Source organism: Sesamum indicum, linkage group LG7 (genome assembly GCF_026168435.1).
Source record: "Sesamum indicum cultivar Baizhima isolate 11 linkage group LG7, ASM2616843v1, whole genome shotgun sequence".
NCBI classification, from domain to species: Eukaryota; Viridiplantae; Streptophyta; class Magnoliopsida; order Lamiales; family Pedaliaceae; genus Sesamum; species Sesamum indicum.
Genome location: NC_142663.1, coordinates 11550366 through 11574267, shown reverse-complemented (window position 1 = coordinate 11574267; position 23902 = coordinate 11550366). Strand labels below are relative to the sequence as shown.

At 31.5% G+C, this 23902-nt stretch overlaps 3 protein-coding genes across 7 annotated transcripts; all 3 read left to right on the top strand.

The window, feature by feature from the left end:
* Positions 1-7501: 7501 nt before the first annotated feature.
* Positions 7502-11401, top strand: ARA6 (Ras-related small GTP-binding family protein). The gene is made up of 8 exons (XM_011085994.3): positions 7502-7737; positions 8017-8093; positions 8431-8514; positions 8587-8681; positions 8840-8945; positions 9231-9320; positions 9408-9494; positions 11074-11401. The coding sequence occupies exons 1-8, from the start codon at positions 7713-7715 to the stop codon at positions 11110-11112; spliced, it is 603 nt and encodes a 200-aa protein (XP_011084296.1). The 5' UTR covers positions 7502-7712; the 3' UTR covers positions 11113-11401.
* Positions 11402-12340: 939 nt separating this feature from the next.
* LOC105166591 (Tetratricopeptide repeat (TPR)-like superfamily protein) lies at positions 12341-16381 on the top strand. Of its 5 annotated transcripts, none has more exons than XM_088882955.1 (4): positions 12342-15111; positions 15554-15721; positions 15795-15861; positions 15947-16381. In XM_088882955.1, the coding sequence occupies exon 1, from the start codon at positions 12474-12476 to the stop codon at positions 14997-14999; it is 2526 nt and encodes an 841-aa protein (XP_088739081.1). In that variant the 5' UTR covers positions 12342-12473; the 3' UTR covers positions 15000-15111; positions 15554-15721; positions 15795-15861; positions 15947-16381. The 5 variants fall into 5 exon arrangements, with proteins under 5 accessions (XP_088739083.1, XP_088739081.1, XP_088739084.1 ...); XM_088882958.1 differs by having other exon boundaries at positions 15935-16381; XM_088882957.1 differs by having other exon boundaries at positions 12341-15111; positions 15457-15861.
* Positions 16382-20185: 3804 nt separating this feature from the next.
* LOC105166590 (SKP1-like protein 12) lies at positions 20186-21038 on the top strand. Its single transcript, XM_011085992.3, has one exon. It carries the CDS (start codon positions 20283-20285, stop codon positions 20853-20855), a length of 573 nt encoding a protein of 190 aa, XP_011084294.1. The 5' UTR covers positions 20186-20282; the 3' UTR covers positions 20856-21038.
* Positions 21039-23902: the final 2864 nt, after the last annotated feature.

Here is a 23902-nt window from a genome sequence, read left to right as displayed (position 1 = left end):
TCCTACACTTTTATTTTTATTGAATTACAAAATCTAAGTTCAAATCAGAGTGGGACTATAAAATAAAATAAAATAAAATAATTACTTTCAAATTTCGTAATTAATTTCTGAAGTTTCAAATTCTTTTTATTTGAACTTTTATTTCAGAAACTGAAATAGAGACGATGTTTTTTAAATAATTATACTCATAATTCTCTACAAAAAATGACCGATCATAAAAAAATATATTTGTTTATGTTTTTATTTTTAATTTTTAATTTTAAGTGAAAAATATAAAATATTTAATTTTGTATAATTTTTTTTGTAAAATAATAATATATTTGGATTTGTTAATTAAAATACGTTTTATATTGAACTCTAGTATCAAATGAATATATTTCCAACGATAATACATATAAATAAATCTATTTTTTTACTTTAATTAATTTTTTAAAAACTGAAAACTAAATATGAATATATATATATATATAAAGGCCGTATATCTTTTATTGTAAGTTTATTTTATAATTTAAACTAAACTATTTTTTGATGCAAAACTAATTTTAATATAATCTTTTTAATGTGAAAGGTAATTTAATTATGGTTAATTATATTTTGCCATTCGATCTATGACCGTTTCACATTTGGCATTTAAACTTTTTTTTGTATCAACTTGTCATCTCAATTTTACAAAAGTTTGCACTTTGACATTTGTAACTGGTTTTCAACCAAAATTTTTGTAAAAAAAAATCAAATGCAGTGCACATATAATATTTAAGTTTTATTATGATGTAATATTTTCCACATAGCCACATGTGATTCAATATTGATGTGGGGATAATCACTTGAAAATCGTGAGTGTAGTTTTTCTATTAATTATAAAATATTCGGTTCCTTCTGATACAAGCCCGACTTGATTCAAATTCAAGTATGTGGGCTCATGCTAATTATACGGTCATTTTTTGATTTGTGGATGACGTGAAATTGTACAATTTAAAAATTTTATAAACGCTAACCCTTTATGCTCTAGGTACAAGTTTTATTCTTTATTTTATACTGACAACTTTTGATATTTCTTCTATACAACTTTATTGATTTAGGCATCGAAAAGTTGTAATTAGCGCCTTCTCAGCATGGTTCTTATAGTTTTTTACCTTATAGGTCACGTATCTGGAGAATCAATCCGTACCTAAGGTGATTCGGACCCCCCCCCCTCCCCTTTTTTTTGGCATACGGATATGAGCTTAACGAATCTAATAGTTTCGTACACACATCAAAACATATTTTTTTATTCTTTTACGTAAGAATGTAAATAATAAAATCATTAATTCTTCAATTTTTTGTTTCGTTCCTAAATTTGTTGGTTTTTGGGTAAATTACAATTGACGCTCATAAATTTTGTTATAATTATAAATACTCCCTTGTTGTTTAACAAAAAATTACAAAATACGTTATGGAATTAATTTTTCAATTGATTATTTATAATTTTTAAAATAATGAGTAATATTTATAATAGATGAGATAATCGTTCGACATAATATCAGAATCAGATCGAAGAAAATATCTTGGATTTGAGTCTGATTGTCTTCTATTTATAAAAGAAATGTTTCACATGCAAGATTTATACGTGAGTGACATATTTCAAAAATATTAATATTAAATAATTTTTTTTACTTATACTAATATAAAAAGAAAAAACCCTTCACACACTTACAAATAGCAGTTAATGACGCCACTGCACTATTTTTTGTAAAGTCAAAATTACCCTTCAATCGATAGATAACTAACTTATACAACTTTCAAATTTGATATTATCTGATAAATTAGTTTTTTTTTTTCTTTCCTTCTTCTTTTTTTTAATGCAATATATTGATTTTTATATTTTATTTTTATTTATAATAATTATTTTAAAACATAAAAAAATATTTTTTATGTGTACTTAAAACGGCGTAGCACAATTTAATATTTTAAAATAAATTGATCGTTTAACGACGGTCACCACCGCACACGTGGCGTGTTTATGAAGCAAACACGACTTTCTAGTTGTTGGATCCCATGAATTGGGACACAGTCAATCTCGCACTTATGATATTCTTGAAATTCGTAAATGCAAAACGAAAATAATGTTTGACCCTGGTCGGCAGATCCGGGACCCGCCCCGTGGGTGTGGATTTGGACTAGGAAAATGGGTCAAATAGTAAAGTCTATTTACAAATCATTACATTTCCACCTCATAAAAAATGGATTATTACAATTAGACTTCTTCTAAAAATGTTAATGTACACTTTCCTTCAATTTTCTTTGAAATTACACTTTTACCCTCTTTAAAAATTTTCAATTTATACATGATCTCCTTTCATTAGGGTTGGAAGGAAAATATTAAAATAAGCAAAAAAAAAAAATTATATAAATTTTAAATTTTGTCCATCACTTAATATTTTCATATATATTTTTTAACTTATAAAACGATATTACATATATATATATATATTGAGTAAGATTAATATCGTTATATTTTTTCATAAGTATATATGTATTTTTTTGTTAGCATCAGTATTTTTCGTCCAAATTATAATAAAGTGGGGTCAGATGTTAATAGTGAATTTTTTATGGGGTATAAGTTTAATTTCAAAACTTTTTTTTGATGAAAATGTTATTTTATATTTTTAAATGGGGTCCAAATATAATTAATCCTAAAGAAATTCATTATTAGGTTGAGGTCTCGACCAAAAGATCACGAGTTTAAGTTCTACATATGTAGGTATTTAGTTTACTTTAATAATAATTTTTTTTTATTTTAAATTTATTGATTGATTTAGAATTTGACTTTCAACCTTCATCTAAAATTTTGTAACAAATGTTGAATAAAAAATGTAATTAAAAAAGAATAGAATAATATAAATAAAATAAAAAGAAATAAATATACGAATTTGATTCTATTCTAAATTGAGTAGACCACCACATAGAGAAGAAATCTTCTTCAGTTTCAAGCCCACTTATCACTATATATATATATATCTATGTATGTATGCATCAGCATCATCAGAAGTAGGTACCGCCACCAATACTTCACTAAACCACCCCGCACCACCGCCGCCTCCGCCGTCGGCCATGAAAGAAGAAGAAAAGAGCAGCTTCTGCGAGAGGCACGTGGGAGACCCATTGAGATCGTTCGGGCGGAGCTGTGGGCGTCTGGTGAAGGAGCAAAGGGCCAGGTTTTACATCCTCCGCCGCTGCGTCCTCATGTTACTTTGCTGGCAAGACGCCGCCGTCGACGGCTGACTCTTCAATATCATCAGTTTCATTTTATTTTAAATATAGTATTTTTTTCTTCAACAAAATTCTTAAATATCTGATACGTATACTAAATATATTGTACGTAGAGTGACTTATAAATACTACTCAATTATTAGAACTAAATTTCTCTCCATCCGAATATATGATTCCCCATAATTAAATAATTCATAAAGAAAATATCATTTCCTATCAAATAAATCGGTCCCGATCGATGATTATTTATCGCTTTTATCGATGTTTTGAAAAGCAGGGTACTGTAGAAATTATCATTTTATTAGATATAAATTTGAATGAAAAATAAGAATATATTTTAGATTTAATTAATAATATACCAAGTGCTAATTCCTCCCACTATAATTTGTTATTAGGTTGATATGACTATTAACTTATGGAATACAAGTCTCCTGAAGTCTGCGAGTAGCAATATCAAAGACTATTCTTTAGAACAGATTGAAAACAGATACATGCGAATACAAAATTCAGGAGATCAAGTCCGCCATTTGACATTCAATATTTATAGGCATTTCGAACATTTTCCCTCAACCAATGCAATGTTTCCATTATAGGTTCTTTTTTTTTTTTTAATGTCACGTCGATTCATCCAAGACATCAATATGACTATAAATAAATTACAATAATTTATATAAAATAAGATAAATACCCACACATTCAATAGAATTCAAATTCATAATTCAAATCCAAGTAATTATTGCATAGCTAAAGCAATTTGAACAGCTAATTATTCACGAAATATGTCAATATCTATGTACCTGAGTTGTCTGAACTTCAGTAGACTCTCCACTGATGAGTCGCATTGAGAGAACAATAATTGTTAGAGAATATGAAACAGTAAGTTTAAATAAGGTTTATTAATTTATTAAGGTTAATAAAAGAATTAAATATTATTTAATAAATATATAAAAAATTTAATCCCAAAAGTAATTATGAAAAATAAGCTAAATAGTAGTAGAAATTACGTTTGCATTCAAAACACAAAAGAAATAACTATAAAAAAATAGTGGGTGAGTGGAAAATTAAATGAATAAATAAGAAAATAAATTAAATATTAAAAAAATCAAAATATAGAGACACATAAATGTGTTCTTCCTTAATATATAGTATAGAGATAAATTATTGATCCTTAAATCATTATTGCTTGAGACGACCCTTGTTCGTTAATTGAACTGTGTGCACCACATAAATAGTTACAGTCGTACAATTTGAACTCAGAATTTTTTATTTTAATTTATTTTATCCTTAAAATCATCAACAAACTGAAGTGTATTTATTGGAACAATCGATAGAATAATAAAATTCTAATTTATTTTTTAAAATAAGAATAAAAATAAAAATAAGAATGACCATATATGATCAATGATACAATGAAATAATATTTTTGGTGACTTTCTTAAAAATAAATAAATAAAATAGAATATGATTGTAAGTTGAAAATTTCAAGGATAAGGTTTATGAGAAGGTAGGAATATAATGAAGTCTAAGAACACCATCCCATGAAGCATACAACACTTTTGTCTAAATTCAATGAAATTGCCCAAGAAGGACACATTTTATCCTCAATTATTATCAGGTGGCATTGTCCCCCAGGAAGTTGGTCAGTCTAATCTTATTTCAAAAATAAATAAATTACATTGATATTATCCGAAATTAGATCTAATTGCACAAACATCCTATACTCTAGGTGTTTATGTAAATTTTTGCGTCTAAAAGAGTGTTAACGTAAATTAAAATCATAACCACAAAGGATTTGTAATTTTGCAAATGACGAAGGGTGCTTATGTAATTACATCAAATATCAGGGAGTGTCAATGTAATCCGCAAAAGAAAAAAAAACCCAATACATACACACTATTAAGACATTATTGAATTTGGAAAATTTATTAAATTGCCAATGATGTCTTTATCCTAAAATTGAGATTTCGTGAATAAGTTTAAAATCATGGGTTTGAGCATCACTGGACATGCAATTATTTGTTATGGAGGAAAACAAAAAGTTTAGGCACGAATGGGAATCTAATCAGTAAGAAGTTGTTGTGTAGTTTGTTCTTTGAATTTGTTTGGCATTTTGGAGGTTGATGAAGAAAGTGGATTTTTCTATGTAATTGGGGTAGGGTGCATCAATATCACATCAACTCCTTTAATAATTTGTCCTAATTGTTTGTTAAGTAAGGTGGAATAATGAAGTGGCTCTGTGTGGACATACATATTCATCCAACTCTCTCTCTCTCAATTATAAAAACTCCGTCGATTTTAACGTCCGTTTAACAATAAATTTATTTATTATTTTAAATTATAAATTTTAAAAATATTTTCATGAACTAATATGCCTTACGGGGTATTTATTTTATTCACCATCAAATTCTTTTACATTTTTTCTAACAACCTTTTCAAAAAAAAAAAAAAAATCAATAAAGGTATCTGTAATTATGTCAAACTTCATAAGAGGTAGCTGTAATGAACCCTTTTCTATTTTTTCATAAAGATTTTTCAATTTTCAAGATTTCGATTATCGTTTGTGAAGTAATTATATTTACAGTGAAAGAAGTCATTTGTACCTTTGTGCGTTGGGAAAATTGCATAAACAATTTAAATTTCGTTTCGAAATTAACAATCGGATATATAAATTAGTTTTGAAATCAAAATACAAATTTCCACTAACATTAAAATATATTTTTTCAAAATCCGAATATGTTTTTTATAGTTAAAATATATTTTTCATAAAATTAAAAATATTTTCGTAACTCAAAAAAAAATTTCAAATTAAAATATTGTGTAATTCAGGGCATATAGTGTAATTTATGTGTACTTAGGGTATAATTGTATAATTTAGAAATTTATTGAAAATATTAGTATGTAATAATTGTATAATTGAGTAATTTCCGTAATTTATATCGTAATCTGTAAAATTTATAATTATTGTGTCATTTTGTAATTTTTAAAAATAATGTGCAATTTAGATCGATCATATTGTGTAATTTCTGTAATTATTGTAATTTATTCTGAAATTTGTGTAATTATTTAGAAAATTAATGATACGTGGTCGTGGTTGTGGCCTGCCATTTTCATACGTGCCGTCTGATGCTTCCTAGGCAGGGAAAATATATAATTATAAATTACGAGTAAGTGTAAAGTTACTAAAAGTAAAAATATTTTCTAAAATTAAAATATATTTTTTCTAAAATGATTTTTTTAAATTAAAATATAATTTTTCTGAAATTAAAATAAGTTTTTCTTAAATTAAATTATTTTTCCTGAAAATATTTTCAGAAATCATAAAAAAATATCATTCATTTTAAGAAAATTCTTCATAATTTTTTTAGAGAATTTAAAATTTTGTTTCCCACCATCTTTGTACGTGGAAATGGAATATCAACGGACTTTCCGGCCCATTAATTTCTCTTCAGCCCACTTTTTGATGGGCTTCAGTGCTATAATGGATATTAATATTAACAAACAAACAATTATTTAAAGTTTCAAATATACAACTAAATAATGATAATTTAATATTAAGACTTATAGTAATTAATAATTAGAGAAGTACTAAATAATATAAAATATATTTAAATTATTTTTTATGCACGCCAAATTTTAGCCGTACCACAAAGGTCGGAGGATTTTCAAAAAAATCCTAAAATAAATATTAGCACTTTGATCCTTAAATCAGTAACGGTTTACTGATAAAAATGAAAGAAAAACTAAAATCAAAGTGAGAATAATGAAAAAATATGATGTTAGGGTGATAAGTATTCGTGTGGAGTGCAAAATATAAACCTAAAACAACCGAAAATAGAGAGAGAATTGAGTCAATAAGTGGGAGTTTGTGTTATTAAATGACTGTACATGATCTTTATTTATATTATTTTACAAAGCAAAATACAAGAGTTTGTTATGGGCAGTCCTATACCATTTGAAAGCTCTTTGAATCAGCTGATTAATCGAAAAATTCGTGAGTGATTTGAACTTGAATTAATTGAGATGCACCTTGTTGATTAGATCTTGTCAGGTTTCTTGAAAATTCTAAAATCTATTATTTGTAAATTATCAGCCCGTTTGCATCAATCAACTGGGAGTCAATCAAAAATATTTTAAGATGATGTGTCTTAATGTATTTTCAATCTGTATGATGTATTTGTCTAGTTGTATAATGAGATACGCGATTGGAATAAGCTGGATTCCTAAATTTGCTAGGTCAGTAAAAGGAGATAACTTTATGGGCTTTACCTGTCTGGCATTTTCTGCTTTTCTATTTGTATCCTTTCTCTCTCTCTCCCTCTCTCAAACAAACATTCTTGTTTCTTGATCTCATTGATCAGCTCTTTTATTAAGCTAAACCCTAGAGGAGTAATCTGTAATCAGGACTAAACTATATACATATTAGCACAGATACGATCTCGTACCCACAATTCCAGGGTTGCTCCATGGGTTGCTCTTCGTCAGTTCCAGGTGAATTTCGACGTTTAGGGTTTCGATTCATCTTTTTTTATTTAATCTGGTTTCGTCCTTTCTTTCTCTTTTTAATCTTAATTTGTGAAATTTCTTAGTAATTATGTAAACAAAGGGAAAAAAAAAGGTTGAAAACGATCACCCGGGATTCTTCTATGGTATTGGTCCATTCACTTGGGTAATTTTGGCCTTTTCTGGTAGTCCTATGAGCTTGGGATTGTTGGAAGTTTGGAATTTGATTGATTTTTGGGTTTAATTGTCAAATTTTGATATGTGCAGATAAAAATACTGGGCGAGGTGTTGGAATTAATCCTGAGAACGGAGGCGTGAATGACCCGAAAAACCTTCGCGTTAAGGTAAATATATTGCATGCTTGTTTGTGAGGAAGTTATACATATATAGGTTTCCCAATAGCATATCACTGTTTTACTGAATTCTTGTTTATTATTACTCAATTATGCCATTGGGCATATAACTGAACTAGGCACAACGGATCTCTGTTTCTAATGTTTTGAGTGTAGTTAAGTTGAGATAACTCCTGGAAATACCAATAATAACTCTTAGCTTAATTAGTCCTTTCAGCACACATCGTTTTGAAGGCAATGCCAAAGTTTGAACCCTGCTACAGAAAGATGTGAGAACCAAAAGAAATAAAAAATCAAATCTGGTGTACTCATCCCATAATTTTTGCAGTTGGTGCTGTTAGGTGATTCTGGCGTCGGTAAAAGTTGCATCGTCCTTCGATTTGTTCGTGGTCAATTTGATCCAACATCCAAGGTAATGGATAACATAATATTTAGATGACATATATTCTTGATAAATTCATTCCGATGTCTTTGATGATTTTAGGTTACTGTGGGAGCATCTTTCTTGTCTCAGACAATAGCCTTGCAGGATTCTACTACAGTGAAATTTGAAATATGGGACACTGCTGGACAAGAAAGGTATTAGTTCAAACATCATTTGCAAAATTCATTTTCACGTTTTCTCGTTCTAGGGAAGGGATCCCTTTGCCCACGGTAATGTCAAAATATCCCTTCTTACTGTTCTGGATTTATGAAGATTGTGTCTAAAGATTAAGTATCCTCTTGCATATATCCAGGTATGCAGCTCTTGCACCATTATATTATCGAGGTGCTGCTGTTGCAGTTGTTGTGTATGATATAACCAGTCCTGAATCATTCTCTAAAGCGCAATACTGGGTCAAGGTATGCTCAAGATATGGTATACTGCTCTCTTTTTTTAGCACTGTTCAATGACTAATGTACTCGACACTTGTAATGAGAGGTGATATAAAAAACAACATTGCATGCTCATGGAAATGAGTTGCATGTATCCTCTCTATGGTCATATGTTCAGTGTCCATTCTTAGTACCTACATTCAGAAAATACAAATTTGTTAAAATTTTGTGCTTATTCTTTTATGATATACTTTCCTCTTTATTTGAAAAACCATCTCCTTGATTAGAAGTTGGTTATTTTGAGGTTGGTAGGAATTACAAAAGCATGGGAGTCCTGATATAGTCATGGCTTTGGTTGGTAACAAAGCTGATCTCCAAGAGAAACGAGAAGTACCAGTTCAAGTGAGCAGAATATTCTGGAGAACTTTCCCTTGCTATAAAGTATTCTATTCATGGCACTGCATGACATTTGCTTTTCAATTTTTCAAGGATGGAATTGACTATGCTGAAAGGAATGGCATGTTCTTTATTGAGACTTCTGCAAAGACGGCAGACAACATAAACCAGCTGTTTGAGGTGCATTTTCAGTCTTGTTCTTGTTCTTCTTTTTGAAATGTTTATTTGCATACATCCTTTTTGTGTAGCTCAGTGTAAAATTTGGTCGAAATCTGACATCCACCCATCAAGAAATTCTTCTTGCTGTTTCCTGCTGTAGCACTTCTTTTTCTTTTTAGAATGTAAGCTCTACCGACTTTCTAGTTGTAACCTATTATCGGACTGGGTAATACGTTATTAGGTAATTAGAAAATCCTAGCAATCAATCTTCTAATCTGAATCCTACCACCCTTACTACATCTAAACCATCAACAGCAGGAAAGCTGACATTCTGACTATAGAATGATAGATGTGCAGCACAGTGTTACAATCTAACTAACAACTCATTCTCTAACAGGAAAAGCACTCTCTTTTAGAATCGAATAACTCTGGTGAATAGTTTCTATAACACATGGAGTATTGTCCGTTATTACATAAATATCACAACACCCAAAATGATAGGATGCATTTTTATCACTATATTTGAATTAAATTTTAGCTTACACCTCATTCATTCAATCAATTTGTATTTTGTTCATAAAATATATGCAAGGCAACAAGATATAAAGAGATTATTTAGTTTAACTATGTACTCTTTTTACTTTTAACACTCTTCACCTCATTGTCATTTGACATATATACCGTGCAAATAATCATTATAAAATTTCATAGATAAAGCCTTCTTCTATATAATCTAGAATAGATGAAGAGTCTGTTTGTTACTTTGCTCCATTCCGTTTCTCCAAAGAATACAATTTTCTGGACTCTGAATGTACACTGAGAGATGTCATGATCAAGTATCTTAATCGTGCATTTGGCTGGCAATATGTGTCTTCACTAGATTATGGGGATTCGCTTTGTTTCCTAATTACTTTATGATCATGCCGATGTTGATATAGGTAATAAAATTATATATGTAATCTATGGTAATATATGTCTGGCTGATCATTATCAGAAAATTAAGACTGCTGATATTATATCTAGTAGTAAATCTTTTCTGCATGGTTATGTAGATAGAAGCTTGTTGCCTTTTGATTTTGGTTGGAATTATGATGTGCTTGTATTAACATGGTCCTTAGCAATGAATTTTGGGATATGCTTGATTTGCATTGTCACCATCTCTTTATATCAATGTGGTTCTTAATTATGTGGATAGCTATCATACGAGCTGATTATAACTGAAATGGTTGGTTGTCGAAGTCCTTTTATGCTCTTACTTTTGTAGCACAAAAAACTCCCTTCTTTTCTGAGGATGTAGTAAGTTCTTTATTTTAATTGCTTCAATTTGGTGTCTCTTGCTGCCAATTGAAGTCATAGACTAAATACTGAAGATAACACTACCTCTCTTTTCTGCAAACAAAGAGAAACTGCAAATACATGTAATTGATCACTAGAACTCTACTGCCATAATACACTTGCTCTTTGTTCCTTCTATTATGCAATTATTGGCTCTTTCCCTAATGTAACTGCAGTTTCTCATTAAGCATCGAATCCTGATGCTTTCCTTTCCGACATACCACACACTGATGTACTTCGATTTTGTCATGTCCCGCCTTTGCAGGAAATTGCCAAGAGACTTCCACGACCATCCCCTTCCTGACTCATCAAACGGTGGATCGGCTTATTTACTGCAGGTGGCTCGATCTGCCTGCATTTAAATGTATATTCTAATCGTTCCATTTCCATTATGTAATTGGTCCTGGCAAGGAATCCAGTCAGCTTCACACATGTTTCACAAGCATTATCTTGTAAGCAATCATCTTATAGTGGCACATCTAAATTTGTTGCTTTCCAACTTCGCCCTAAATGTCGTCCATCTTTACTCCTAACGTTGAAAAGATCGACTTTTTATTTATGTTAAACAGGGGCCAACTTGGCTTGATTGATCCTTTTGTGCTTGTGGTTCGTCAACTGTCGTCCAACCTAATACCTCATTTACTTTCATTTTGTTTGGCCTGTGTTATTATGATGAGCTCGGGGCTATTGCATGGCAAGTTTAGATAGCTTATAGCTCCATGGGAGGTGGGATTGTGTAACCCGGTGCTGCTAAAGAATTAAAATTGAAGGGAAATAGTTTGGTGATAGGTTTTTAACTAAAAATCTAGTTTGATGGGTGTAAGGATATCTTTTACCTTATATAATAAATCCATCCTATGAGGTTAATAACACATGTTTCTTGTAGCACTTATGTTGAAGTGTCGTGGACTAAACCTCTTTAATTGCTTTAACCTAAATGTTTTATATTCTATATTTATATTGATGCGTACGGAACTAGTACAAATTCAACAAGTTTGGACCTTCATTCTGGGCCTGGGTTAAGAGATACAAGAATTTGAGAAACAGAACCTGCAAAACAACATGTTAGCACCCTGATGTTCAAGTTAGTATCGAATTTAAGTGAAAATAATTTTAAGAAATAAACTGTAAATAGAAATCGTGGTATGCAGTGTGAAAGCAATATTCCAGCATCTGAAAGGTATCCCTTGCCTGGGACTAAACCTTTATTTATAGGAGGTGATTCCTTCTGGTAGAATTCTGTACGTTTTATTTGATCTCAAAATGAGTAGATAGGAGTTGTTAAGATAAGTCATAATTCAATCTTATCTTCAACTAATCCAGTTGAGGGAAGTATATTTTCAAGCTAAGGAGAATTCTTGGTTGTTGAGACCATAAAAGGTCTAATTCCCAAGCTAGCCATTTGGACTTCAAAACATATTTTTAAAGGTGTTGGTTCAAACATCCGGATTGTAATTGACTAATCGGACCTTTAAGCTATAACTCAACGATTAGAATTTCAAAATTTCTCTTTATAGATTTTGGTTCAAATTTTGGATGTGTGAGAGTGGAAGATGAAATAATAATAAGATTGGAGCCCAATTTTTAAAATATATTGAAATTTGAATTTAATAAAATATCACACAAAAATAATCATTATTCATTATTATTAGGATAGACGAAAAGATGCGCGTCGCCATGTCGTCTTCTTCACCACTGTCTCTTCCCTTTTCCTCATCCACCATTGCTCAAACTCACCACCGCAAGTACTCCGCCTCCGTACTCCCCACCGCCGCTGTACCGCCGCAGTTCACCCAGCAACAATCATGCACTAGTTCAGACGACTCCAGCCATATCGGTCATAACTCACCTCCCAAGCCCAAAACCATCCGCTTCCGTTTGAGCCAGCTGTGCAGAGAAGGGCAGCTCCACCTTGCCCGCCAAGTGTTCGATGCTATTTCCCAACCAACCATTGTTCTCTGGAACACTCTTATCATTGGCTACGTTTGCAACAACGTGCCCCATGAGGCAATATCTTTGTATTCCCGCATGTTTCGCACCATCAATTCCGCTGATGACCGAAAGCCGGATGCTTACACCTACTCCTCGGTTCTGAAGGCTTGTGCCGAGACGAAGCAGCTTTTGATAGGTAAAGCTGTGCACTGCCATATTCTGCGTTCCAATGTATATCCTAGCAGAATTGTTTACAATTCTTTGTTGAATATGTATGCGACTTGTCTTTCGAGCTTGGAGAGTGATTTGGTGAAGAGAGTGTTTTGGACTATGCGTAAACGGAACGTGGTTTCTTGGAATACTATGATTTCTTGGTACGCCAAGACGTGTAGATTTATGGAGGCATTTAGACATTTGCTGCTGATGATGAAATCGGGTTTTGGACCAACTGTTGTTAGTTTCGTAAATGTTTTTCCAGCTATTTCTGCTTTAGAGGATATTGAGATTGCTAATATGGTTTACGGGATGGTAATAAAATTGGGAGGTGAGTATGTTAATGATTTATTCGTTGTGAGCTCTGCCATCACCATGTATGCAGATCTTGGCTGCCTTGAGTTTGCTAGGAAGATTTTTGACAATTGCTTGCAGAAGAATGCACATGTTTGGAACACTATGATTGGTGGTTATATTCAGAATAATTGCCCGATTGTTGCACTTGAACTATTTAACCAGGCATTGGAAGAACAAGATTATAGTAATATAGATGATGTGACTTTTCTGTCAGCACTAACTGCAGCTTCAGAGTTACAACAGTTGGATGTTGGCCAGCAACTACATTCATATTTAATAAAGAGTTCTTTGGTTTCTTCTGTTATTCTGCTCAATGCAATCGTTGCTTTGTATTCAAGGTGCAACTCTATTAGAGATTCTTTCAAGGTTTTCAGTGGAATGCAGGAAAGAGATGTGGTTTCCTGGAATACCATCATCTGCGCTTTTGTACAGAATGGCTTCGACGATGAAGGGTTGATGCTTGTGTATGAGATGCAAAAGCTGGGGTTTGCAATCGATGGCGTGACAATAACTGCTTTACTTTCTGCGGCATCAAATCTTAGAAATCACAAAATCGGTAAAGAGACCCATGCTTATCTGATCAGGCACGGAATTCAGTTCCACGGAGTGGAGAGTTATCTCATAGATATGTATGCAAAATCAGGTTTAACACAAGATGCACAAAGAATCTTCGATGGGAAATGCAAAGGGAACAATGATCTGGCTGTATGGAACGCAATGATTTCGGGAAGCACCCAAAATGAGTTGGTCGAACAATCCTTGATTATCTTTCAGCAGATGCTGATGGAGAATATCATGCCCAATGCTGTGACCTTAGCTTCAATTCTTCCGGCATGCAGTCAGTTAGGAAGTATAGCTCTGGGAAAGCTGCTGCATGGTTTTGCCATTCGCAATTTCTTTGATGAAAATGTCTTTGTGAGCTCGGCACTGGTTGACATGTACTCAAAATGCGGTGAAGTTGTTCATGCAGAAAGAGTTTTTCTCAAATCTGCTGAGAGAAATTCTGTCACTTACACCAATATGATATTGGGATATGGTCAACATGGAATGGGGCAGAAAGCTATTAGGCTATTTCATTCTATGAGAGAACTTGGTGTTAACCCTGATGCTGTTACCATTGTAGCAGTGTTGTCTGCTTGCAGTTACTCTGGTTTGATCAATGAAGGCCTTGAAATATTTGAGTACATGGAGAGTGAGTATGGGATCAAACCCTCAACAGAACATTATGCTTGTATTGTGGACATGTTAGGAAGAGTTGGGAGGGTGGTTGAAGCATATGATTTTGCTCAAAAATTGGGTAAAGAAGGTAATGTCTCAGGAATCTGGGGATCGCTCCTTGCTGCCTGCAAAATCCATCGAAACTTTGAGTTGGGAAAAGTTGTTGCTAATAAGCTGCTTGATATGGAGGGAGCAGATAGGATTACGGGTTATCATGTTCTCCTTTCTAATATCCATGCAGAAGAGGGGAACTGGGAACATGTGAAGAATGTGAGGGAAGAAATGCTAGAAAGAGGTCTGATGAAGGAGGTTGGTTGCAGTTGGATTAATATTTCTGGTTATGCTAACTGTTTCGTATCAAGAGACAAAAAGCATCCCCTGTGTGCTGAGATATATCAACTGTTGAACCATTTGTCTGCCAACTTGAAGGATGCTGGTTATACACCTCCTTTTCTATCAAATGAATGCTAGACTCACTGTCTCAAAGAAAGAGACCTTTTCCCTCCAGTTCCGTAGATTAGATGGAGTCAGCAAGTGGCAGATGGATAGCCAGCTAGATCATTCTCCTGTTATTGCTTGAGAGGTATGATTATCTATTCTTATATTTGTTTCACATAGTTGATCCTTGAGCATGATAATTACCTATCTAGACGTGTCTATACATACCTATCCTTTGACATGATTGTTCTTGCTTCCCGATAGCATAAAAGTGGCGTAATCAATTGGTATAAAGTTGATATTATCGATCCTTGTTCATGTTCCTGGGGTTTTCCCATTCAAAAAGAAAAAAGTTCATGTTCTTGGGCTGGTAAAGTATTTCACTGGAAGGCCGAAAGAACATTACTTGAGACGAGTCCTCCTCTTTTGCAGAGCAGAGATGGTTGGTTGGATCCACTGAGAAATCTTACTCTTGTCTCATTCTTTGCAGCTATGCAAGTTGCATCTCTGCTTTCTGAAAGAATTTCATGCATCCCACATTAGCATGCCATAAGCTACTCTTTCTTAGAATCCTTCTGCTTGCCCAGGTTCCACAGACACAGGGAATCCAACAATACATGACTGATTATTGGCACATTGACTGGCTTGGATTTTCTCCATTTAGTCATCTATGCAACTGTTGCATCAATCAGAAAGGCCTAACAAGAGATTCCAGACTCCATCCCAGAAGCAACCGGAATGGCCCAGCTCTTCGGGTAGGCTTTGCGTGTAATTCATTCCTGCTTCAGTTGCATACTATCCCCTGAAATTGCACGACATACACCACAGGTTTTGTACTATCATATCTGAGATAAGAACGATATTCTTCAACTCTTACGGTGATGAAGAGTTTGAGGTTAGAATATATCTTTACCTTCATATCACCCTTGAATTCTCTGTTGCCGGGGATTTTCAATTAAATTCTTTAGATATGTGGACAGCAATGCTGGGACGACCAAAAATATTATAGACCAAACTGCGGAAGTGGAACTGCAACAACTTTACAGACTTGTCACTTGATGCTGGGAACACCACCAGAAGGGCCGATGATGAGTGGGAGAGCACCTTAACTTATGGAGTATTCTCCGTAGTTACTGCTCATGATTCAGGACAATAGGAGGCAAGCTCTCTAATTGCGCTGTAAGTTTATCAAATTTAGAGTATCCACGCACATCAAATGTATATATATTAAGATAATGCCCATACTTGAACACCATAGTCCACCAAACTTAATTTCCACTTGATGAAGCTTATAAGCTAGCACTTGCAGACAACTACAATCTTAAGGATATACTTGTAATTTTGCAAAGGACAATAGATATTTATGTAATTAAATATAATTTTAAAGGTTGTTAATATAATTTATTAAATTAATAGATTATATTTCCCTTTATAACTTTACTTCCTTGGTGGTGTATATGATTGGGTTCAATCGGTTATAAAAAAAGTTGATTTGATTCAATAAATATAAATTGTCCCAAAATTAAATAGAATTTATTTAATTATTCTTTTAATATATATATATACACGCACACATTGCGAAATAAATAAAGATGCTTATATAAGTATTATATAAACTAATAACTTATTGTGGCACATTTCGCACATGCATATACATAATTTTTCAAGATTTATTTAAAATAAATTATTTATGTAGTTCTTAGTATTAAGCAATTTTATAAATAAAGAAGTTTAAAAAGTATATACAAAATAAAGAAATCAACATAAATATTTGGAATTGTTAAAAGGATTTTATTTATGAAAGAAGTGAATAATGGGAAGATGAAAAAACAATAACCACAAGAAAATTGCAAAAGAAACTGCCTATGAAAAGGTAGTTACTTCACATTAAAATATCAATTCACCCTTTAATTATAATAAAATATTATGAGTGCGAGTTCCACAAATATTTATTTATATAGTATTTTTTTTTTATCTTGTTTGAACATATTTATTGGTTTGAATTATTAATATATTGAATTAGCTTTTAAGCTCGAATATATTAAATAATATAATAAAATCTCATAGTATTAAAAAAAATGTTTACTTCCTTGGATTATTATTATAAAATGAGGTCAAGTGTAGTAAATAATTGTTAGAATATATGATCACAAAACTAATTAGATTGGGCTTTATCTATTTTAACAATTTCAAAGATGTATGTAATGTTAGTCAATGAATAAAAGTAAATGTTCATTTATGGTGTTTATTTTTATTGTGGTTACTTGTTCATAAAATCTATCTTAACATCACAACAAAGTCCACAAACTGAATAGTTAAACTCATGGAATTGGAATGGCGTAAGTTGACAGCTATGAAATCAATTTCTAAAGGTCAGTTTTAAGTATTCCAAGTCAAGGATTTCGAAATAGAGCATTAAGAGTCTTATAAAGACTAAAATTGAGTGTTGCAGTGTCATGTTCCATAGGAGGAAAATGTAGATCGCTTATTCAATTTAGAAGGTTGGTTGGCTAGGTTGTCAAACTAACTCACAGGAACAATCATATGAAAGCCTTAATGACTTGATCGGTATGGTCGGAGCTCCCAGCTCAGATAGTATCGGAGTAATCCTCAGACTTGAAAAACCACGACAATCACATGCACATGATGATTGTATCTTAGATATGACAAGAGATAATCGTATCTATTATGTGATCGTTATAAGTCTTGTCCAATACAATCAAAATATGTAGTCAGGAAGGTGGGTTCTAAGTAGAATCCGTCTTTTGTCAAAATTTGATAGTAGTATCTCTCATGCATTATAAGGCTGGTTTAAGCTTTTAGAATACGTGGTCGCAATGATTGATCAAATAGGGATAGATTTCTTATGTCGATCAATAGAGTAAATGATGTTTTGAGTATTAAGCACAATTGCTAGTCCAAGATGGAAACCAACGCTCAATTTCATGCCCTAAATTGTAGCTAGGAGATTGTTGATGGAAGGACCGTACCCGTATGAAACTCGAGACTCTAAATGTTCACCCCATTAATCACCTAATCTCTAATGTCATGGACCATTGTTAAACGATCACCCATGGTAATGAGTATTTCTAATTATAGTATAATTAAAAAAAAATAATTAAATTAAATTTAATTAGTCGTGTTAGCTACACACCCAATTATAGTTGAGAAAAACCTAAAAAATTATACACAAATCACAAGAAGTGCTAGAATTAATTTCGAATTGATTAAAAAAGAAACTAATTTAATTATTAGATAGATGACCCAAGATTTAATTAAATTTTGGGTTTGACCTATTTTAAATTGATTGAATTGAGTTTGGTTTATAAAATGTATTTATTAACTTAAAGAGAATGGGTTTGTGTCTTTTGATTAAATTTAATTAAAAAGTGGAATGAAGTTTGTGCGTTATTTTAATATAATTTAAAATGAGTGTGTTCCACTAGAATATTTGCTAGCCAATTGAATTGGTATGGCCGAGAAAGTAGTTGTGTTGTGTGGACTTAGGGCTTGGATTTTTAGTTCTATTAATACAATTCTCGCCATGTACATTTAAAATTTGAAATTGTTGGAGAGAATTTTACAAAGATGATATTTCTTGATCAACTTATTTTAATTCCATCCATGCACCCAAAATTACTCTTATATATCATCACACGTTAATGTATATGAAGAGATAGATCTTCATTTTTAGAATGGTAGTTTGGTCAGAAAAAAATAATAATAATTTGCAATAAATCAATCGATGGTAAATATAGATTTCATTCGACTTTTGTTTGTTAATATCATAAAAATTTGATAATTTTTGACTAATGAAAGAATTTATTTATTAAACAAAAACACATGTCATGGAGTATTAAATATAATTATTAATATCACATGAGATTTATATGTAATTATATCAAATTTGATGAGAGGAGTGTAATTATTCCTTAAAATTTTAGTATTTATGGGCTACTTTGGTAACTCTAAAATATTTATTTAATTCGTAGAAGGTTGAAATTTTGCCAAAGAAAAAGTAATAAGGTAAAATAAACAAAATTTATTATTAGAATTTGCATTAATTAAAATGGGCATCTTCATCTTGTATTCTCTTAATATGAATAATTGTTTTGGCAAACAAATCGATTATATCATAAATTTTAATTATTAATAATTAATATATATATATATACACACGTCAATTATCAAGATTAAATATGTATAATAAATAAATAATTAACTATTTTTATAATAAATCAATAATTATTATTAAAATAGATCGATACCTACATATTAATTATGAAGCCTTAATTTTACCAATTAAATTAGGCTCCACACGGGCTCTTTATATGTGCATTATGTATATGAACATTTTGGTAATTAGAATTATACTTTTAGATAGCATAATTAACTTCTCTAATTACAAATAACTAAAACAAATAATTATTTAAAAAATCCAGTTGGCCATTAGTTAATTGATTACTTTAGCTAAAAAAAACTTATCAAAATTGATGCAAAAATATTTTTGTTCGAATTTACATAAATTAATCCCAATAGCGATTCAAATATTTATTTCTTAAAAAATAAAAGGCTTGAATATATTATTGGTCCTATAATTTTAGCATTTTTATTTTGATTTTTTTATGATTGTAAAAGAGTCTTGTAACTTTTTGATATTCTACAATTTTGGTCCTTTTGATGCTAAATTTTGCAAAGATCGTCAGAATAAATCATGTGCGCCTCACGTGGTTCATTTAAATTAAGATTTTTGTTCTGATTGATTCACGTTTGCCAACATGGATAATTTTTTTTAAAAAAAATAAAATAACGTATCACATGATTTATCCCCACAATTTTTGTAAAATCCCTCACTGGAATGACCAAAATTGCGAAATGACAAAAAATTAGAGGACTCTTTTCCAACGACTAGAAAGATAAAAGGTAAAGATGAAAAAATCATGACGACATATGATTTATTTTGACATTTTTTGCAAAATTCAAGGCCAAAAGGACTATTTTGAAATTTCAAAAAAATAAAGGATAAAAATATCATAGTTTCAAAATTACATGATTAAAAATATAGTTAGGCCTAAATTATAAAAATATACATAATAAATAATCCTAGGCAAATTACTGATTTCTCCCTGCATTAATTAATATTAATTTTCAATTATATCTAAATCCACGTGGGAAATCAATGTTCCAATCCCTACACATATATAGTGTAGATGCCCAAACCCTCATCAGTATGGAAATTTCCCTTCCATAATCACATTCTCTCCTCTAGAAAATTCTCAGTAACAATCCCTTAATTACACACAGACAGTCTCTGCAATGGCGGAGTCGAAGATGCTGCCAAGAATCACACGTGTTGAGATCACAGAAGAAGAATGGAGGGCGAAGAGAGCGGCGGAGGCGGAGCCGGAACCGGAGAAGGAGCCCATTCCACTAATCTTGATGAGCTCCGACGGCCAGGAGTTCTCGATCATGTCCGACGCCGCGAGATTTTCGGAGACGATTAACAACATGGTGGAGGACGGGTGCGTGACGAGCGCCATCCCGCTCCCCGTCGTCGACGGAAAAACCCTAGCCAAGGTCGTTGCCTATCTGAACAAGCTACTCCCCGTCGCGAATAACACAGCCGAGAAGAGGAAGATGAACGAGGAATTCCTGTCCGGCGAGGAGATGAGCGCGCTCTTCGAGATCATTCTGGCCGCCAATTACCTCAACATCAAGGACCTGCTGTCCGCGGTGGCGCAGAAGATCGCGGACATGATGAAGAACAAAAGCGTGAAATGGGTGAGAAAGACATATGGGATCGAGAACGATTTTACGGAAGAGGAGGAGAAGGCGATTCAGGATGAGTACCCCTGGGCTTACGAAGATGTCGATCCCGACAGTGAGTAATTTAATGATTCATATATAACTTGGAGAATTTGATATCATGAGGAAGGAATAAGGAGAAATCGTTCTTGATTTAGGTTGGATTTCTTGTATTTAATTATTGTTATTGCATCTTTTGAGCACGCATTTCCAACATTTGGATCGATCTGATGAACATTATAGAATGAATATATATTGTCCGTGGCATGTTGTGAACAAAGGTTGACTCTACAAGGAAATTTAACTGGATGAACAAATGCATTTAGTTGGCATGCGCATGCAAGAAGATTAATTATATCAAAATATTTAATTCTTTATTTTTTAAATTTAAGGAAGATTGATTTATTTAGTAGTCAGATAGAATAGTTTATATTCTAATCAAAGATTAAATAATAAGAAAAACAAGAAAAAGAAAGGAGGTAGACAAAGATTTGTGAGATGAAAATGTGTATGTGATGGTTGGCTACTGAGCATGGCTGCCAACTTATGAAAGGAAAAGAGAAGCATGATGCTCCTTGCAGGTGTTGTCAAGAGCAGGAAAATATAATAATAATTGTCTCACTGTTGCTTTCTTGTGTTGTGGGTATTGTAAGAATTGGGTTTAATTATGAGAATATTAATTACCAAAAGAGTGTGAATTCGTAGGCAATGGATTTTTTAACAATTAGGGCAGATGCAAAATTAATTGGTGTTAAAGTCTGTAATTTTCAGGACATTTTGGTCAAATTCCAATAAGTCTAGTAAGGCTGCAGCCCTCAAACACTATCGGACCTTTTATTTCATGAGCCCTGTCCTAATTCCTCATTTCAACCCTAATTTCCCCAAACCCCAAATTGATTATCCTTCTTTTTATATTAATGAAATTAACCCCCCCCCCCCCCACACACACACACAAAAAAGGGCATTTTAAATGTATAAGTTTATAAAATCTTTCTAAATTACCATAATTTTACTTTATTATTAGGTCTACCAAACAATCCATATTACATTGGATCCTATTTTCAATTGCTACCTACCAAATCTTGAATCTATTCTATTTTTTCACACACACACACACACACACACACACACACATATATATATATATATACATCCTACATACATGTTTGGTTGCATCAAAAATTAAATCCACCGTCCATACCATGCAGATGCATCATCATCATCACCATCTCAATTACGCATGCCCCATGCAACTTCCTATTCTTTAACACAGACACCACACCATCAAATTGCAAGTTAAAGAAAATAACAATTTTAATTTTATATAAATATGTTTTGAATGATTTTATCCTATAATTTTAAAAATTCTGCATATTAATGATAAAATGGCAAAATTCCCACATTGAGAACATGGTTTGTAACATGTGATTATAGCATAAATTATAATAGATTTTTTTGAAATTCGTTATAATTATAAATACTCCCTATAATGAATTTTTATGAGGAGATATTTATTAAATGATTATTAATTTTAAAGATATAATTATAATATTTTAAATAATAAAAAAATATTTATAATTATGACAAATCTCATGAGAGAGTAATGTACCATGTGATTGTATACAAAATTGAGGAAAATATTGATTGCTAACTTTTTATGTAATAATAGCTAGTCGTTGTGGCACGCAATTCCTGCGTGCATATAATAAATAACTTTCACACTTTAAAATATATATATTATAAACAAGAGCAAAATACATAAATCAATACATTACATTAAAAAATAAAAAAAGAAAAAAAATTATTAGTTAATGTATAATTAAAAAAATTGAATAAATTAATTATCTTATTAGTTGAAGGGCATTTTTATTAACCGTTGTTTGTAAGTATGGAACTCCTTTCCCTCTTATATTAATACAAATATAACTAAAAGTAGAACAAAAAAATAAAAAAAAAATCTTTTTTTTTGGGGGGGAGAGAGAGAGATGATTATTTTGAAAATAAAAAATATTTAGAAATTTTGACACGTCTGCCGTCCACGTGAGGGAGAGGAAATGATCAATTTGGATTTCCCCTATCCTTCACCCACGAAAACACTAATTTTATTAATTAATTTATTAAAACATATAATTATTGATTTGATAGAGAAATAATGAAATATAAATACATATATATATATATATATAATAGCTGTGTGGGTTGATTGCCAGCTGCCAATTAGAGCCTTAAGTCATGCAGTTTGTATGCTAAATTTGACCATTTCAACACTGACAAGACATGCCCCCAATTCTTTCTTTTCCCGTCCACCAAATCAATAATATTATGTAAAAAAAAATATTTAATTAAATTGAGTTCGGTCAAAATCTAACTAGTTAGAAAAAAGAATCAATCACGTGAACAATCAACCATATAAAATAGAATTAATTATATATAGATCCTCCCAAAAGTTGCAAATTATCCCCCATAAATATTTTAAAATTACACTTATGTCTCATTTGAAGATTCTTCGTTTACAACGGACCCCCTTCTGTTAGGGTTTAGACGAAAAATATTGTTAATAAAAAATATCAATTTTACCCCTCATTCAACATACCCCTAGTGTTTATTTTTTGAAACACTAGATGAACTACTTCAACAAGACTTTTCCAAAAAATAGATGCAACAATAATGTTAACATACCCATTTATAGAAAGTAAAAGAAAAAAAAAACATCAAAAGATGACTAATTTTACCATTCATCAACAATTTAATTTCTATTCAATGATTATAATTTAATAACAATATTTTATTAAAATTACTTGCTTTTGACTTTATATATATATTTATATTTACACCTTATAAATAGAAATATTACTAAGAAAATATTAAAAGATGAGTAAAATTAAATATTTATATAATTTTTTTGTCGATATTAATATTTTCTGTTCAAACCCAATAGAAGGGAATCAGTGTAATTTTTAACTCTTTATTGGAGAAAAGTAAAGTCTTGCATTTTTATAGAATATCTAAGCATAATTAACACTAAAACATATATATTACATGTCATTTGTTTAATTCAACAATCAACATCACAAGGCGCCGTGCAAGAGATAGTCTTACTGAATCAATATGATTGTTCCTATAAATCAAGT

What these genes read in the sequence shown, in the direction of transcription:
- LOC105166590 (XM_011085992.3), top strand. Translation starts at nt 20,283, where the DNA reads ATGGCGGAGTCGAAGATGCTGCCAAGAATCACACGTGTTGAGATCACA.
- ARA6 (XM_011085994.3), top strand. Translation starts at nt 7,713, where the DNA reads ATGGGTTGCTCTTCGTCAGTTCCAG. An exon ending in CGAAAAACCTTCGCGTTAAG is followed by an intron (nt 8,094 to 8,430) that starts GTAAATATATTG and finishes TAATTTTTGCAG; the next exon opens with TTGGTGCTGTTAGGTGATTC. An exon ending in GACACTGCTGGACAAGAAAG is followed by an intron (nt 8,682 to 8,839) that starts GTATTAGTTCAA and finishes GCATATATCCAG; the next exon opens with GTATGCAGCTCTTGCACCAT.
- LOC105166591 (XM_088882957.1), top strand. Translation starts at nt 12,474, where the DNA reads ATGCGCGTCGCCATGTCGTCTTCTTCACCACTGTCTCTTCCCTTTTCC.